This window comes from Melanotaenia boesemani, chromosome 2, assembly GCF_017639745.1.
Source record: "Melanotaenia boesemani isolate fMelBoe1 chromosome 2, fMelBoe1.pri, whole genome shotgun sequence".
Taxonomy (NCBI): Eukaryota; Metazoa; Chordata; class Actinopteri; order Atheriniformes; family Melanotaeniidae; genus Melanotaenia; species Melanotaenia boesemani.
This window is the reverse complement of record NC_055683.1, coordinates 25,983,557-26,000,978: the sequence shown is the minus strand read 5'-3', so window position 1 is coordinate 26,000,978 and position 17,422 is coordinate 25,983,557. Positions and strand designations below refer to the sequence as shown.

The 17,422-nt window shown below is 41.7% G+C and overlaps 1 protein-coding gene across 2 annotated transcripts; it reads left to right on the top strand.

The window, feature by feature from the left end:
• Nucleotides 1-11,266: 11,266 nt before the first annotated feature.
• On the top strand, nucleotides 11,267-16,807 carry LOC121629145 (somatostatin receptor type 2-like). 2 transcript variants are annotated; one of them, XM_041968738.1, is made up of 2 exons: nucleotides 11,267-11,363; nucleotides 13,341-16,807. In XM_041968738.1, exon 2 carries the CDS (start codon nucleotides 13,386-13,388, stop codon nucleotides 14,499-14,501), a length of 1,116 nt encoding a protein of 371 aa, XP_041824672.1. In that variant the 5' UTR covers nucleotides 11,267-11,363; nucleotides 13,341-13,385; the 3' UTR covers nucleotides 14,502-16,807. The 2 variants fall into 2 exon arrangements, with proteins under 2 accessions (XP_041824672.1, XP_041824664.1); XM_041968730.1 differs by lacking the exon at nucleotides 11,267-11,363 and adding an exon at nucleotides 11,370-11,673.
• The last annotated feature ends 615 nt before the right edge of the window (nucleotides 16,808-17,422 follow it).

Here is a 17,422-nt window from a genome sequence, read left to right as displayed (position 1 = left end):
ACCTGTAAGTTACATTGTGCCAATGCCATAGGTGTAAACCTTTTAAACAACCTGAGAACGGTACAGTAGGCAACTGAGTATGGTTGTGAGTAGTAGCTACGCAAAGGGTGTTGGGGCCCACTTGCCATAGCATGTCGCTAGCTGGTTCTATATACCATTCACACAGTGCCGTGTCTCCTGTAAAGCATGGATCTCTATACCCTTTAGATAAGAGGCAGGCTTGGCCTCGATCAGTAGTTTCACAGTCCTTCAGGTCATACGTGTGATTAGTTTGGGGACTAAACCATTCACCGTAAGTTCTCAAAAACATATACTTATTATGTACGACCAATGGTAATACCTGAAACTTACAGATGGTGATCGCTTGAGTAATATACCACTGTATCCAACTTACAGTACACATGGTCATGTTACATCGCGTCAGTTCAGGCTTCACTTGTAACCATAAAGCATCAGAAATATTAAACAATCGTCTCCATTCATTTGGGTTAGGTGCAGTTATCACTCGTACAAACCTCTCCTCCTGTAGGCGGGAATATATCACCTGTAAACCACACACAGTTGCATCAATAGCTTTGGTTACATTTATGAAAACATCGGCAGTGTCATTAAACAATCTAGTTTGCCACTTCAACTGTTGTTGTAAAATGATGGCAGTCTCTTTCTGTGGTCCTATTGGGACCGGCATCCAGTTCCCCAGGCGATGAATAGCCTGGCTAGCTTTATTTCCAGTGTTGGACAACATTGTCCGAGTGATTTCTCCATCTATGGTGTTGGACACACCTAATACAGTTCCAGTTCCACCCAGCAATGTATCATACCAGGCCCTTCGACGTCTGGCATGATGACAGGTGGGCATTTTTGGCAAGTTCACAGTCCAAGTTACAACAGTTCGAACCACAGCATGTGCTTTTTCTTGACAGGTTGTCACCAATGGGGCCACATGATTAATGTTTACCTGTTCCTTTGGCAGCACATCCACCGGGTGAATCAAAGGATCAATCCGATTGTGAATGGTTGTAGCATTTCTTAATTGGAATGACTCATAAACCTGCACCTGTGAATTAGTACCATTTCCCAATATAGTTCCATCGGTCAGAACCAGGAGCATCATCACGTCCGACGTGACAGTGACGTTGCATCCAGCTTGTACATGTACTGATGTCATCGGTCTCCGTAGGTGCATCGTTTGTATGCAGCCTCGACACACATATATGGGGCATTCACTGGTTAGATTAGCAATATAACAGATTCGTTTGGCTGGACAGGTGAAGTTATCCTGTCTCCTCATCCTTGTTGCGTACCTCCAGCCCGTCCGAAACATGCCCACCTCCGTCATCGACCGGTGGGGCGTCATCGCAGTCACAAAGCTGTTGGTGAGGATGGCAGTGAGGGCAGCTTGCAGCATGCCCCAGCAGGCGGCACCACCAGGTCGTAGGCGGGCCATAGCGAGGATCCTTCTGCGCCCCCTCCTTATTGGGTCCGCCGATCAACCTCCTCCACCCCCACTCAGACATCCACCAGGCACACCAGGCTGAAAGAGACACATAACTTCAGAAGAATATAGCAAACAGCATTAGTCTTCTCTTAAATAACATTTTAACACGGGAACATTTTTCCAATCTTGTTCCCCAGAGTATATTATAGTACAGGTTGAGTCCGCCCCCTGAGCGATAATTTCAGCAGGTCTAGGCGGGCCATGTTCTTGCCTGACCCAAACCTTAGCACCCACTTTATCTGTAGATCCAAATCCTCCTTGACCTCTAGTTGTAACCACCTGTGGTGTTGTTATTTCTTGCACCATTGTCATATTACATGGCTTTATTACCAGTTGAGCTATTTTGTCACCTTTAGTGACCACAAACGGTTCAGCAGCTATATTTAATAGCACTACACCCAGTTCTCCTTGGTAATCAGCATCAATTACGCCTGCCATAACAGTGATTCCTTTCAGAGACAGTCCTGATCTAGGCAGGATATGTCCGTACATGCCCGGCGGGCATTGTAACCCTAAACCGGTTTTCACAACCGTTGGGGTATGACTAGGGAGCGTTACTGTTTGTAGACTCGTCAGGTCTAAACCCGCTGAGCCAGGTGTGGCACGCAGTGGAATTTTAGCATCATTGTGTATTTTCCACATTTTAACACTTTCATCTGCTGGGGTAGCATGCACCATGACCATTCGAGTGAGTGGTGTCACTCCTTCTGCAAGAGGTCTGTTATTAATTTGTTTAACCACCTCTGGTAAATTGCGCTTCCAATTATTTAAACTATTATCACCAGAGGCTTTCCTCAGTGAGGATTTCAATAATCCATTTAATCTTTCAATTAACCCTGCTGCTTGTGGGTGATACGGAATGTGATAAATCCATTCTACATGGTTTTCATCCGCCCATTTCCGTACCATGTGACCTGTGAAATGTGATCCATTATCAGTTTGAATTTGTACAGGCATGCCATAATATTGTTCAATCATGTCCAAACATTTTAACGTTGCCTTTTGATTACTAAATTTACAGGGATGAACTATCAATACTCCAGAATATGTATCTACAGCAGTACATGCATATTTACAGTTCTGTGAGACTGGCAACGGTCCAACAAAATCCATCTGCCAGACTTGAGCAGGACTTTTTCCTCTCTGAATATGACCCTGTAGATGTTGAGGCTTGCCACGCCTCTGATGTTGACACTGTTCACATTGTTCTATGGCAGTTTTTACATCATCCTGTTTTAGATCGATTCCTCTGTCCTGAGCCCATTGCAGGGTTCCTTTAATACCCCAGTGACCGCTTTTCTGATGAGCCCATCTTGCCAACCCTTCTGTGGACTCTCTAGCAACCACCATGGTTCTAGCAACTTCATCAGCATGTTTATTATGCAGTGCTTCTGCACTATTATTAGTGGTATGTGCATCCACATGAACAACATATATAGTTATGGCTTGAGCTTTTTCCCAAATATCTTTCCACAATTCCTGCCCCCATACTTCCTTTGATTGTATCATCCAGTTATTCTTCTTCCACGTAGGCATCCATGTTAACATACCATTTACTACTGACCAGGAATCAGAATAAATTCTTGCTTGTTGTATTCCTACCTGTTGCAATACCATATGTACTGCTTTTAATTCTGCCCACTGGCTACTCTTTCCATCCCCTGTTTGTTCCAGGGTCTGTCCTATAGCTGGATTATAAGCCACAGCTTTCCACTTCCGCTTGCCTGCTGTCCACTTAGCAGAACCATCTGTAAACCATGACTGAGCCTGCTGTTCAGATGTCAAACTTCCATAAGCCTGTCCCGGCCGGACTGGAGACGCATCCATTTCAGTCACCAGGAACCTGGCTTCATCTGCTGCAGGAGCATCTGCAACCTGTTCATGCAGAGTAGACACACCTTTTTCTCCGGGTTTTACCCGTTCAGATAAATACCATTTCCATTTAATAACACTGCTTTCTTGTGCTGTTCCTATTCTATGAGTAGTTGGATTACTCAAAATCCATGACATTATAGGTATTTGTGGGCGCATAATGACCTCATGCCCCACTGTCTGAGCTTCCGTTTCTATTAAACTCCAATAACAAGCCAGCAATTGTTTTTCAAATGGCGTGTATCTTTCACCTGCAGGCGGCAGTTTCCGGGACCAGAACCCCATGGGCTTTCTGACCCGCCCTTGCTTCTGCCACAAGCTCCAATTGGCATAATCTGCTGAAGCAGACACCTGCAGTTCTACTGGACCAGATATCAGCTTTCCCAATGACACAGCCTGCTGTATAGCGTCTTTAGCTAACTCAAATGCAGTCTGATGTACATCTGTCCATTCAAACACAGCCTTTTTCCTCGTTATTGCATAGAGAGGTTTCAGGATCTGTCCCAAGTGTGGAATATGATGTCTCCAGAATCCAAACAAACCAATAAACCTCTGCAGGTCAGCCTGTGTGTGTGGGACGGCAAATGTCAATATTTTTTCTTTGGCCTTCTCAGTTATCTCTCTTTCGCCTCTGTTCCAGTTTATTCCTAAGAACTTCACTTGTTGTGCTGGGCCCTGCACTTTAGCAGGGTTTATTTCCCATCCATGTGACTGCATGTGAGTCATCACTTGTTGCAATACTGCAGCCACTTCGTCCTTATTGATCCCCTGGATCATTATGTCATCGATGTAATGGGAAATCATTATTCCCGATGGTAATTGCATTTCAGCAAGATGTTCAGCCACTATGCGATGACAAATAGTAGGACTATGCACGTAGCCCTGTGGAAGGCGAGTAAACGTGTACTGTCGCCCCTCCCAGGTAAATGCAAACTGTTCCATCCTATCCTCTGGGATAGGAATAGTGAAGAAAGCATTAGCCAGATCAAGCACTGCATACCATACACCGGGATGATGTTGAACCCGTTCTATTATGGTAAGTGAGTCAGGTACTGCAGCAGTTAACGGGGGAGTGTGTTTATTTAACCCCCGATAATCCACAGTCATCCTCCAGCTGCCATCTGATTTTCTGACCGGCCACAAAGGATTATTCCAAGCAGTGGAGATTGTTTTCAACACTCCAGCTTCTAAATAATCAGATATTGTCACAGTTATCTCCTCATGTCCTCCTGGTATTCTGTACTGCTTTTGTGATATCACTTTTTCAGCCAGAGGGATTGGGAACGGTGCCATATGCACTTTCCCAACCCGTACAGCACACACACTGAGTGAGCGGAGTTCTTTAACTCCAAATGAGAATCTGCCCCCTCTCAGATGGAGAGTCATACCTGTCAAAATATCCATGCCAATAATGTATTCTTTAATGGGAGTGATTATAACTTGATAAATATGTGGAGGTAACGTGCCGATAGTGAGAGAGAGCTTAACTATTTTTCCTTGAACAAGTCCACCACCTAAACCACTCAATGTAGCAACTAAACCTTTAAATTTATGTGGATTACCATATATAAGGGTGGCCTCCGCCCCCGTATCTACCAGAGCTTCCACTGTTTGTGTAGAATTTCGCCAATGTATACCCAACATCACATGTGGGCGTATATCATTAGCAGCCCAATTAACTAGCCGAATTGGAGGGGCTCGGCCAGTTTCCTAGTAATAATTTTCAGGTAGATCAGGATATAGGCGAGAGCGCCTCTTATCTCTTTTATCCTTTTTCTCCTTTTTCTTCTGAGCTTTGGTTTTCTTCACTCGTGCTATGTGACAGAGTTCTCCTTCCTCCTCCTCCTCCTCGGAGCTCTCCTCAGGCTCCGGCTCTGCACGCCTTTCACGCACCAAGTCCGACAGCATTCCTTTCATTTCTCTCCATCCATCCAGACCGGACACACATGACACTTTAAGTCCCTTTTTAGACACAATTTCTCTTAATTCACTCGTGGGTTTACCATGTATCTGTGACACAGGAACCCCAGCTTTCACTAGAGCATTCCAGTAATCTCGGCGTGTGGGGCCACCAGCTTGTGGCTGAAATGCCCGCTTAGGTCTCGGGGTGAATTTTGGTCTGTCTCCCCTCTGTTGAGACGGTTGAGGACGAACATTCATGTCATCCCACTGTGCCAGATTTTCCAATTCTCTAATCATCCCTTGTACAGCAGAAGCAGGTCTGTCTACAGAATTTAACATTAACGTTAACACCAGGGATCTGTAATGTGGAGGACTGGTTTTTATCAGATGATCCCGTACTGATTTGGGCACATGCATATCAGCCCATGCATCAGCCGTTCCCAGAAACACTCCTTCCCTCATCATTAACTGAGCCACCCGTTGCACAGCATCTCTGATAGTATACCAGGGCCGGGTAATTGGTGCCCAATCACCGGGCATGCGGAACACAGTTCCGGTTGCAAGGGCGTACAAAGAAAACACAGATGCCGTGGCTCCACGCAACTCCAACATTGCATCCCTGTATGCGGCATTAACATCAGGGTTTCTGGATAAACTGACAAATTTATGTGCATCCCCCTGATCCACATCAGTTTGATGGGCCCCTTCATCCAACAATCTTACCAGCCATGAATCCAGGGGCTCCTCCACCCCCTGCCTGAATTTTCTCCCCAGATGTGACACCTCCTCTGCAGTATAATCCTCAGTAATTCTCTGAAACAGAGCTGCAGGGGGTCGTGGTTGCACCATAATGGGCTGCCCATCTTCATCGAACATGAGGTCACCCAGCCCGTCTACAGCCTGAACAGGGGCTGCAGGACCCATATCCTCAGTCTGGCGACGACGGGTCACTGGATTTGCCCGATACCAGTCTAACCCTTCAGCCTCGTCCCAGACATCCTCATCCCATTTCATGGGATCCCAACTAGCATCCTCCCGTACCCGTGCAGCCACGGTACGGACTTTGGCAGGGTCAGTACGGCGGGGCGGTCTCCTCCGCAGTTGCCGCCGAGTCTGAGCCAATCCCACCAAAGCTTTGTTCAAACAGTGATTCAGTGCGTCCTTCTCTGCCTGCATTTTCAGTACTTCTTGCCTGGCCAAAGACAGCTGTGTTTCCAACTGTTCTTTTTTCTCCTGCGACACACGCCACGCTGATGCACAAAACCACGCACGCCTCTGAACCCCCCCCAACGGGGATTTCGGAGGAACAACAATTTCTTTTAGCGCAGGCAATGCAGCCGCTAGAGAGCCGTCCTTCACAGCATCTCCCCACGGCTCGGGACGACCACCGCCGTCCCGCAGACAGAGCGCAACTTCACTCCATTCGCCAGTCCAACCTGGCACATCAGATTGCTCCACGGCGGGAGGCTTCTTATTATGTTTCATAAACATTTCTGCAGCCACCAAATAACATCAATTACAATGTATTAATTGTTCGTGACGCCAATAATGTAATGTGTGATTTTAGAGGTTCGTGGTGGTCGGCAGATGAAACACACAAAGTCAGAGTGCTAGAATAAGTGTGTCAGGTTTATTCCCCGCAGCTCATGACACTCATCATTACATCTCAATGGGTTCAGCCTTATAAGCATAGCATAGCTTGCCCTACCTTTGACACGGACTGGAGAGCCAACAGTCCCGGTAGAGTGGCTTAGAAAACCCCGGCTGGGCGTTCGTATACGTAACCCGCAGCAGACTCTACCGAGATGTGGGATTTCCCCGTCTTTATACTTATTTAGAAAAAACACAACATCGCATGAGAGAGAGGATGGCCAGTCCTTTCCCACAGGCGAGGATGAGTCCTGAGATCCTGTCTTGTAAACATATTTACAAGACACCCTTTTCTCACCCTTCCAAAGATAGGCAGTTACACAGTTCCCAAAACAAGCAGAATAATATAACATGCAGGTGGTCACTTGGGAACAAGCAGTTATATAACACCAATAGTATACAGATGGTCATTTTAGGACACAAATTAGATATTCCCATATCAGTAAGTTGACGCTCTCGTAATTCCAGCCTAAACATGATTTAAACCTGACATTTTTACTGCCTTTTGTAGAGAGTGTTTGCCTCTGTTCTACTGTTCTTGGTTTGTGTGAGAATATGTGTGTGTACCTATATAAGCATTTGTTTGTTTTTTTACATGTAAAGTACTTTGTGATGCATCCTCTGTGTGAAAAGTGCCATATAAATATAAATAATGATTGACTGATTGGTCGGCTGTCTTTTAAAAGTATGATTTCTGATTAGCAAATGCAATGAGGACTAACCAGTGTTTCTGAACTGTGCTTCAAGGTTGCAAGGTTGGATACAATGAGTAGTTCATTCAACATAAGACACAGATCTTCTCACAACAGTACTTAAAGCTCACGTCTTGAATAGATCAGATTGAAAATCAACAAATGTGGACAGATCATCCACCTCCAGAACCACCCGGTCACCACAGCCCCCTGGGAGTTAGAGTTAGCTTCAGCAGGCTTTATCACAACAGCCAGACTCCTTTTATGTAAATAAACAGCCACATGTAAAGAATACGACAATAGCAGGCAACACAAATTGGCTTAAGCTTATGACAGAGACTGCTTTTGCTGATAAGCTCCACAATGAAATAGCAAGATGGATTTTGTTTGTGTTGTCACAGAGAGCACTTTGTTCTCATGAGCTGGCAAATTAAATTTACAAACCAGAGCAGCTCAAACACAGCTAGACTTTCTGAATCAAAATCCAAAAATCATTTAACTCATGTAAACATAACACCCCCATTCATGCGTTATTCATTTCCAACTGTTGTACAACTTTCTGTTAAGGGGCAAAAAACCGAGGTGTATTTGATTAGGGCTCTGACAATGAGCCTTAAACAAACTGAAAACTAACCAGTAACTGTTAGGATAATCAAAAATAACTATTTTCTAGTTGAAAAGGGAGGATTTTCTGTCCCTGTGGTTTAAGATGATTGGATAGATCAAACACAAACTCCAACTCTAGTTTGGATTCTTAATTGATCTTAAAAAACAAAAGAGAAAATATTATCTTGTAGCCACAAAACGTCTTTGTGCTGTGTGAACAGACCACATCAACATGTTCTAAGCCACCCGTTTGATTTCTTTCTTTCAAAGCAGAATTATTTTAGAAATGCCAGAGCGCTTCAGTAGTGTTCATCAAATATTTTGCAGCTGCCTTGGGCCACAAATTGTTTATCAATTTTCTCTAGCAGGTTGTATAATCAATGCTTTCAATTCAAAGCCTGAACCAGCGAGGTGCTTGATCATTTTTCGAGTAATTAGAAAACAAAAAAAGACCTGAGCAATCCAGCCAGTCATTCGATACATTAATATGTACTAGCACGATTTTTTCACTCTGAGAGAATACTAATAAACAATGTCATCACCTGAAGGTCATTATGGTCTCTATTATCAAAAACACTTCTTTATCCTTCCAATGCCCCAACAACCCAGGAATGTACCTATTTACATGTCAATGCTAAAATGTCAGAGTACAATTATCACTTCACCCATATTGCTTTTTTTCCTCCTCTTTTCTACATAAAATTAAGTTAATTGATCAGTAATTGCTAAGCGTGGCACAGTTATTCCAAATTATTCCTGCTTTCCTCTTAATCTGTTTAATTTCCATAATGAACTTTTCACGTTTCTGTCTGAATGTCCAAATGAGTTTGTTTTCTGTTTTTTTTTTTTTTATTTTAATTCTATTTGGCTAAAATAATTTTAAATCACTCATGTTTAGTGTGCTCAAGTGAATTCTAAAGTCAGGCTATAACGCATCTTATTTGCCCCAGCTAAAAGCAAGGCCTGGGTTTAAATTAGAAAATAGTTTTGAGACATTTCAAAAAGCTTGAAAAACGTTATGGATTGAGACTGATTAACTTCTACCAAAAATTGTAGTCAATGGCACAACACAGTTTCAGAGAAAATGCTCAAAAAATTATAGAAGGCAGTAGTATTTCTGCATGCATTCAATACCTCACAATGTCTGTAGAGCAGCAGACATTCAGGCCCTGTTCACACTACAACACAAAAGTTTGGTTGCATTCTTGCCTCTCATTTATCAGAATCAGAATACTTTATTAATCCCAGAGGAAATTGTGTGCACAGTTCAACAGTGCCCACCAAATAAAGAAAGAATAAGATAGATAAAAATATAAAAGTAGATAAAAATCTCAATAAGAAAAATCATAAATTAGTTACAATATCTATATAAACAGATACAGGATCAGTCCTGCCAGTGAGTAATGTGTACAGTATTATCAACATGATTAACAGTGAAATGTAAATGTAGTACAAAGTGCAAATGTATGACAGTGGATGCTGTTGCTATATGGAGGAGTTGTACAGTTTGATGGCCACAGGTAGGAATGATTTCCTGTGTCATTCAGTGGAGCATTTAAGTGGTATCAGTCTCTCACTTAGCGTGACTCACTTCCTGTGACTGATCAGCAGGTTGTGAAGCGGGTGAGAAGTATTGTTCAGTATCATCTTTATTATGAACAACATTCTCCTCTCCGACACCACCATCAGAGAGTCCAGCTCCATCCCTACAACGTTACTGGCTTTGTGGATCAGTTTGTTCAGTTTGTTTGTTCTTTGGTGGCAGGTCTCTGTGCAGTAGCTGAAATCAGATGTATAGAGGGTGAAAAGAAAGGGAGAGAGGACAGTCCCTTGTGGTGCTCCAGTGTTGCTGACCACCATGTCAAACACACAGTGCTGCAGGGGCACGTGTGGTCTTCCTGTCAGGTAGTCCACAATCCAGGACTCAAGAGAATCATCCACCATCGCTGTCAGCTTCTCACCCAGAAGGGTCGGCTTGATGGTACTGAAGACACTGGAAAAGTAGAAAAAAAAACATAACCCTCACAGTGCTCGCTGTGGTCTAGGTGGGTATAGACACAATTAAGCAGGTAGATGATGGTGTCCTTAACTCCAAGATGAGGCTGGTATGCAAACTGAAGGAGGTCCATATATGGTCTAACCATGGGTCAGAGTTGATCCATAAGACAACAACTTCCAGTGTGAAATTTTCTTTAACGCAAGGCGAGTCCCATCAGTGTAAAATTTAACTGGAATCTTTTGGCGACAATGACGTCTTTCATGTTATCTCGCACTTGTGCACCCAGACGCTGCTTAAACCATGAAAGCACAAGAACCACTCCATGTCATCTCTGTGCTGCTGCATCTTTTTAATTTATTTGGTTTGTTGAAGCAAAACCTTTTTCTGGTAGAACGTTTATGCCTTCAAAGAAGATACATGTCATTCCACTGTTATGCGGACGACACACAGATATACCTCCCGCTGAGACCAGGGGACACTGGAAGCCTAGCTGCTGTGTTAGATTGTTTCAACGATGTGAACAGTTGGATGGCACAAAACTTTCTACTCCTCAACAGTTCAAAATCTGAAATTATCTTAATCAAGCCTCCACCGCCCATATTGAAGACAGTGTTGGTCCTCTCTCCTCTAACATCACCCTCTCTGCTAGAAACCTTGGTGTAATATTTAATTCAGATCTTAATTTTCATCTTCACATAAATACATATATATGTATATTATATATATATATATATATATATGTGTGTGTGTGTGTGTGTGTGAGAGAGAGAGAGAGAGAGAGAGAGAGAGTCTGGTTATTTTTAACATTTAATATTCTTTGAATGTCAAAGAGAATGTATTACCCCTGGGTTTTATAATACAGACTCAGTTTTCTGATTATTTTAGAGTAAATGCCTGCACCCAAATGATAGTTCATACTGCGCCCTGATCTTGACGTGACCAAGAGACCAATAGCCTCCATTTTTCTAAAGGTTAACTGTTTATCCACAGTTATTTTTCAAAAATCGATTTCAACTGTTGAAATCACTTGCTTATAAACGCATTCAGCGCGCGCGTCATGCGCATTTAAAGGGCGAGCTCAACGCAAAACTGCTGCTTCTGGAGTGGTATCTGCACAAGAGACAGCGTCTCTTTTCGTTCAGAGGTTAGTCTTTTGAGCACCTTCTCGGCTCTGTTCAAGTGCGTCCTTTAACATCTCCGTGTCCACCATCTGGTGACAGTCACGGCGCGCACCACGCCGCGAGCGCATTGGAGCTTTTGCCTTTTTCTGCGCAACACATTGTGGGATTATTGAAAGGAACATTTAAAATGCAAAGTCTTCCACCTCCAAACCGGTTAAACAAAGTCGGGGGATATTTTAAAATGAAGATGAATTAGCAATGAGCACTAAAACACTTCCATTTATAAAGAAGTGGCGTAGATTTTGTAAATGGGTAGATTAAACCCACTCACAGGTAAGACGATTTAATTTACTTTTAATAATTCTCACTGATATTTTAAAGGTTATTTACACGAAAATGGCGTATAAAAATAGGATGACACGATAAACTAATTTTTGAAAATTGACACCTTTGAACATTTAAGCAATCAGTTTAAAGCGGGGTATTGCTGGTTTACTGCAGGGCTAAAACCCATTAAACGGGTAAGATGACGTTCTTGTGTATTTACACAAACCAAACAGAATTTTCAGCTTCTGTGTGCAGAGTTTCTCAACATTGGAACATTGTTAATGACTGACATGACCTCTTTTTACTTTACTTCAAATGAAATTGCATAATTACCTGCCCGGGTGCATTGCTATTCCAGCTGAGAATCCATATTTTACCTTGAAAGTTGGAGCAAATCACGTGAAAAAAATTAAAGAAATAAAATAAACTTAACACTTCATGAAAATATTATCACAATTCTCAACCATAGCAAGTCATATTTTCCCTTGATTATGATGGTGCTGATCTGCCTTCATTTACAGAGATAATACCTGTTGCACTATATGCATTTTGCTACAAATACAGCATTTTAATGGTTCACCATATAATCCCTTACAGTAGTGTCAAAACATTTCTCATAAAATCTGTTTTCATTAATCTGTGACTGTATTAACTGCTTTATGAATGGATATTCTCAATACGACTTTATGTTTTCATTGCTCTTCTCAAAGGGGTAAATCATCATTATAGCATGTCCATCCACTTTACTCAGATAGTGGACAGTTCTCTGTCACCAAGCTGCCTTTTTGTCAAATTTGGCACTTGCTAACCAAACATTCACCACAATCCTTCTACCCTGCTGCTACGAAGAAAATGACAAACTGGCATGATGAAATCTCTTATGTTATTGGCACAGAGCTGACTGTCAGATCGTGTTTACCTCCTGTGTATTGGCGATGGCAAGCACTTCAATCTGACTGCAGCAAGGCTATTGGCAGTACTGTGATTCTACTCATTCATTTACTTATGCTGGGATTAATTTACATCCATGCACAGGCTCTAAATTGAAAATAATGTCAGCAAAGAATTAAGCATAAACTGTCACAGCTGATCTTTCAAGAGCAAAGCATTCCCCTCTGGAGAGTTTAGGATTGAACTGTGTATAGAGCTATTTCCCTTTGGTAGCTGCAGGCATGATCAAACATCAGCTGTGTAATCTTGAGAAATCAATCTGATTAAACATACAAGGAGGTCTAGCCTGAGTTAGAAAGGTTTGAATCCTGTGTAACTCTTCTCCAGACATGCTATCAGTCAAGTCTGTTCCCAAGAGAGATGATCAGGATGTAAAATCAATAAATTCCTCCAGGAACTCCTCTCCGTATACGTGACTAAAAAAAGTAAACATACTACATTTAAAAGTGCTAAACATGCAATATTGTATTGTTTCTTGTAACCCATGCATACAGCATTATTGCAAAATGTCATGTGATAGCCGGTCATCGCATGCAGGTCAACTGGGTCGACTCAGTATCTGTCAACAGATCATTCCAATGCTGAAAGGGAGGGGGATTATATTTAATATCGGATGAATAATGATGAGCATAAATCTCAATTTCCTTTCGCTGGGATTCAGTCAATAATAAAATCCATATCAAGCGGAATTTTGTTTTGACAATTGTCTTCTTTGTGCACAGGTGGGATGACGTAATCAGCTTTGCAGAGGGAGAGGCTGAGGTATCATGGACTCCTGGATTTTCCCATCAACCCCTCCGAACTTGTCGGAGCACCTCATGTTTGACAGTTTCATGCAGAGCAATGGGTCTAACCTGAACAACAGGAACGACACAGACCACAGCTTCAACAAAACCAGCACAGTGGTTATTACCTGTATGTACTTTCTGGTTTGTGCTGTGGGTCTCTGTGGAAATGCCCTTGTCATCTACGTCATCCTGCGTTATGCCAAGATGAAGACAGTCACTAACATTTACATCCTCAACTTGGCAGTGGCAGATGTGCTCTTCATGCTGGGCCTGCCTTTCATTGCCATCCAGCTGGCACTGGTTCACTGGCCATTCGGGCCTGTGCTCTGCAGGGTCGTGATGACTGTCGACTCCCTGAACCAATTCACCTCTATCTTCTGCTTGATGGTAATGAGCATAGACCGCTACCTGGCAGTGGTGCATCCCATTAAGTCCACAAAGTGGCGAAAGCCACGCATGGCCAAGACTATCAACCTAGCAGTGTGGGGAGTGTCATTGTTGGTTAATCTCCCCATCGTCATCTACAGTGGCGTGATTACAAAGCAAGATGGCTGCTTCTGCACCATTGTGTGGCCTGAACCTCAAGAGGCCTACTACACAGCATTCATGTTCTACACCTTCATTCTGGGCTTCTTCTTGCCCCTCATGGTCATCTGCCTCTGCTACCTGTTTATTATCATCAAGGTGAAGTCTTCAGGTATTCGTGTGGGCTCCTCCAAGAGGAAGCGCTCAGAACGGAAGGTAACCAGGATGGTGTCCATCGTGGTGGCAGTATTTGTTTTCTGCTGGCTGCCTTTCTATGTCTTCAACGTGACCTCAGTAACAGGCACCATCAGCACCACTCCCATCCTGAGAAGCACCTTTGCTTTTGTGGTGGTTCTGGGATATGCCAACAGCTGTGCAAACCCCATCCTTTATGCATTCCTTTCAGACAACTTCAAAAAGAGTTTCCAGAATGTTCTGTGTCTTAAGAAGGTGGGGGGACTTGATGAGGCTGAGCGCAGTGATAGCCGGCAGGATAAATCTCGCATGATGAACGACCCCACAGAGACCCAGAGCACTCTGCTGAATGGTGACCTGCAGACCAGCATTTGAGAGAAAGAGGACTGGACTCTAACACAAAAGCGGACGCTTTTCATTTTTTTCTTTTTTTTTTTTTTTCCTTTTTCAACCAGTGTCCTTACTGCCATATGTTGTTCAACTTTAACTTTTAAGAAAGGACAGATCACTAACAGAATTAAAAATTAATAGGACATCAAACTGTATTGTTGGTTTGGGTCATCTGCTTGGAAACAAATCCATTCTAACAAACTCATGGGTTCATACAAATCTCTTCAGTGGGCTGCAAGTCAGTGTAGTTGATGCCTCTTAGTTTTTAATGTGTTGACTAAAAAAAGTAGCAGACACCACCACCCATTTGCAAATGGTCCCCAGGGTGATATGGATTTTCCCTGGAAACTGTTTTAGCCAGTTTCCATATCTCTGTATCATCTGATAAATCACAAAGTCCAGAGTGTGTTTTTATGCTGTTTTTAAAGCTATAGGTTGCTGTTTTCTGAAAGGTTATTTGTGTGTAAATAATTGTACATAGAATGGGCAGACTATAAAAAGTAAGGTATTAATAACTTATTTCATTTTGTTTTGAATTACTAAATCCAACATGTTGACAAGTGATATCAGTCAGTCGGACAATGTAACGAGTGTTGTTTGCCTCTGTGTTTAACCATACAACAATTCTTCTAATTTGTGTGAGTGCAGTTACGTTTGATACAAATCTGCCAAGTTAAAATGTGGAAAATAATGTTCAGTAAGTTACCAGATAAGTCTTGTGTCATATTTTCCCTTGCTTTACTCTTGTGGCATGTTAACTTATACCACCAAATTGGTGTTATAATATAAGCTAAAGCCCAATAACAGTACTGGTGTGGAAATTTATCAAACCAGATTCTAACCAACATGCTGCTAAGATGTATAAATAAAATAAATAAATAAATAAAAAACTCATGACAGTGTTGCACAATATGACACAGAAAACTGTTTTTACTGAACAGAATCACTGCTTATATACTGCTGTTGTCATTGTTAGCCAATGTTACAGTGACCTTGTTTTTTCTCCAGTGTTTGTTTAATTCTAAATGACTCTATATGAATGCTTTGTTATAGCTAATCTTCCTGCTTTGAGTGTATGAGAGCATGTAACATGTCCAGAAAAAAATGTAACAAATGATTGTTTTATTCCCTTTTTCCTGCCCACTCATCTGTTGGAATACAAGAGGATGAAGTCCTGTTGTGAAGCACTAAGGTGCTTTAACCCAGGAACTAGCATGTCTTATTCTTTACAATTATTTTCTCTTTGATAATTTAAGGGGTCGAGCTTGATCCTAACTGCCTCACATCCCAATTTTCTGGTAATTCAGGGCACTTGAAAGGCTTCAGATGACAAGAGGCTGAATTATGTGCATTTGAGAAGGGCTAGAACACTTATCCTCAAGAGGTTGTGGTGTTCCTTTATCATCATCATCATCATAGTGCTGCTTCACAGTGGAGTCCACACTTCATCCTGATGACCTGTGACTCCCTGCCTGTTGTTATAGTCAGATTACAATCTTTGAGTGTAATGTACTAATTCACAAAGATCCTGATCCGATGAGTAGTCACAAACAAAAATGCAATGTGTATACATGTTACATCTGATGTGACCATGTTAGGTTGATTATGTGCATAAAATGTCTTTGTGTATTCTGAAGTGTACGCTTCAACACACATCATGGGCCCCCATCCATGTCTAATCTAAATCTGTAGTCTATATCTGCAGTATTGTTGAATTTGGTCAAATTGGATAATTATTACTGCTGAAAGACACGGTGCACCTCTAGTGTTTTATCTTTCTATTACAACAATGACCAGTTTATGTTGGTCGCAAAGAAGCGTTCATGATAGTTATGTAGAGATGACTCCAGGCATGAATCATGCATATGTTACATTGCTTAGATGACTGGAGGGGAAAAATAAGATAATGAATTAAGACTATAAAATATCCACCATGCAAAAGCTATAAAATCAAACGTGTGAATAACAAAGATAAAAATAGTTTCTAGTTTGTGTTAAAGGGGAGTACAAAATGTGAGATGGTGGAAAGCATCATAGTAGTTACTCTGACAGAAAACGGTGTATAATACCATCTTATAGTACTTGTAAATATAATTTTAACTTTTTTTTGTACGATTTCTAACAGATTGATTTCTTAAGATCACATAGCTGATTTTCATGGTATTTGTTTCGTGTTTTTTGCTCAGTGTGGTTTTCATGGTGAGTTTACTGCCTCTGCTCTTCACACTTAAACAAGTTCAATGAGCAGATTCTGTGTATATTTGTGAAGTTAATAAAGACTTTAAAAAGTGTTTCCTTTTCAATTTCTCAGTCTTAAGATATATTATGAAAGGCACTACATATTAAAATCAAAAGCCAATTTTGTTACTTAAATGTTTTTTTTAATTAATGGTGAGATATGTTTACATCAAATTGAAGCTGGATTTTTTTTTCCACAATATTTTTCAACAAAATAATTATATCATTACAAATCACAAATGGACTATAAGCTGAAGCCACATCAGATAAAATTCAGGTATTATCAATGCCTTCAATTTGCCTTAGAAATGTGCAGCATTCAATAACAATAGTATAAGAACAATTTTTTAATGTGAAGCTTAAGTTATACCTTTATTATTATTTTTTCCAGTCTGGAATGTTTTTATATACCTGGACTCCCCATAAGAGGCTTCTGTCTTTATAGTCTTGTGCTTCTAAATGTGGCCACACAGTGGTGCCACAGTCATGTGCATAACCACAGCTGCTCGAAGACCAGACACAACGATAGGTTCAACAAGTTTGAAACTACAACTAAAACTGCTGTTTTTAGCTCTCAACTGAAATGCTTCATATTTCAATCCAGTCTTTTCTTCTTCTCCCTCGAAAGCATCCTGGCAGTCATACAGAAATTGTGCAGCAGACCGCTT

Bases quoted from the DNA above. Each gene is read 5' to 3' on its own strand.
- LOC121629145 (XM_041968738.1), top strand. From the start codon at position 13,386: ATGGACTCCTGGATTTTCCCATCAACCCCTCCGAACTTGTCGGAGCAC.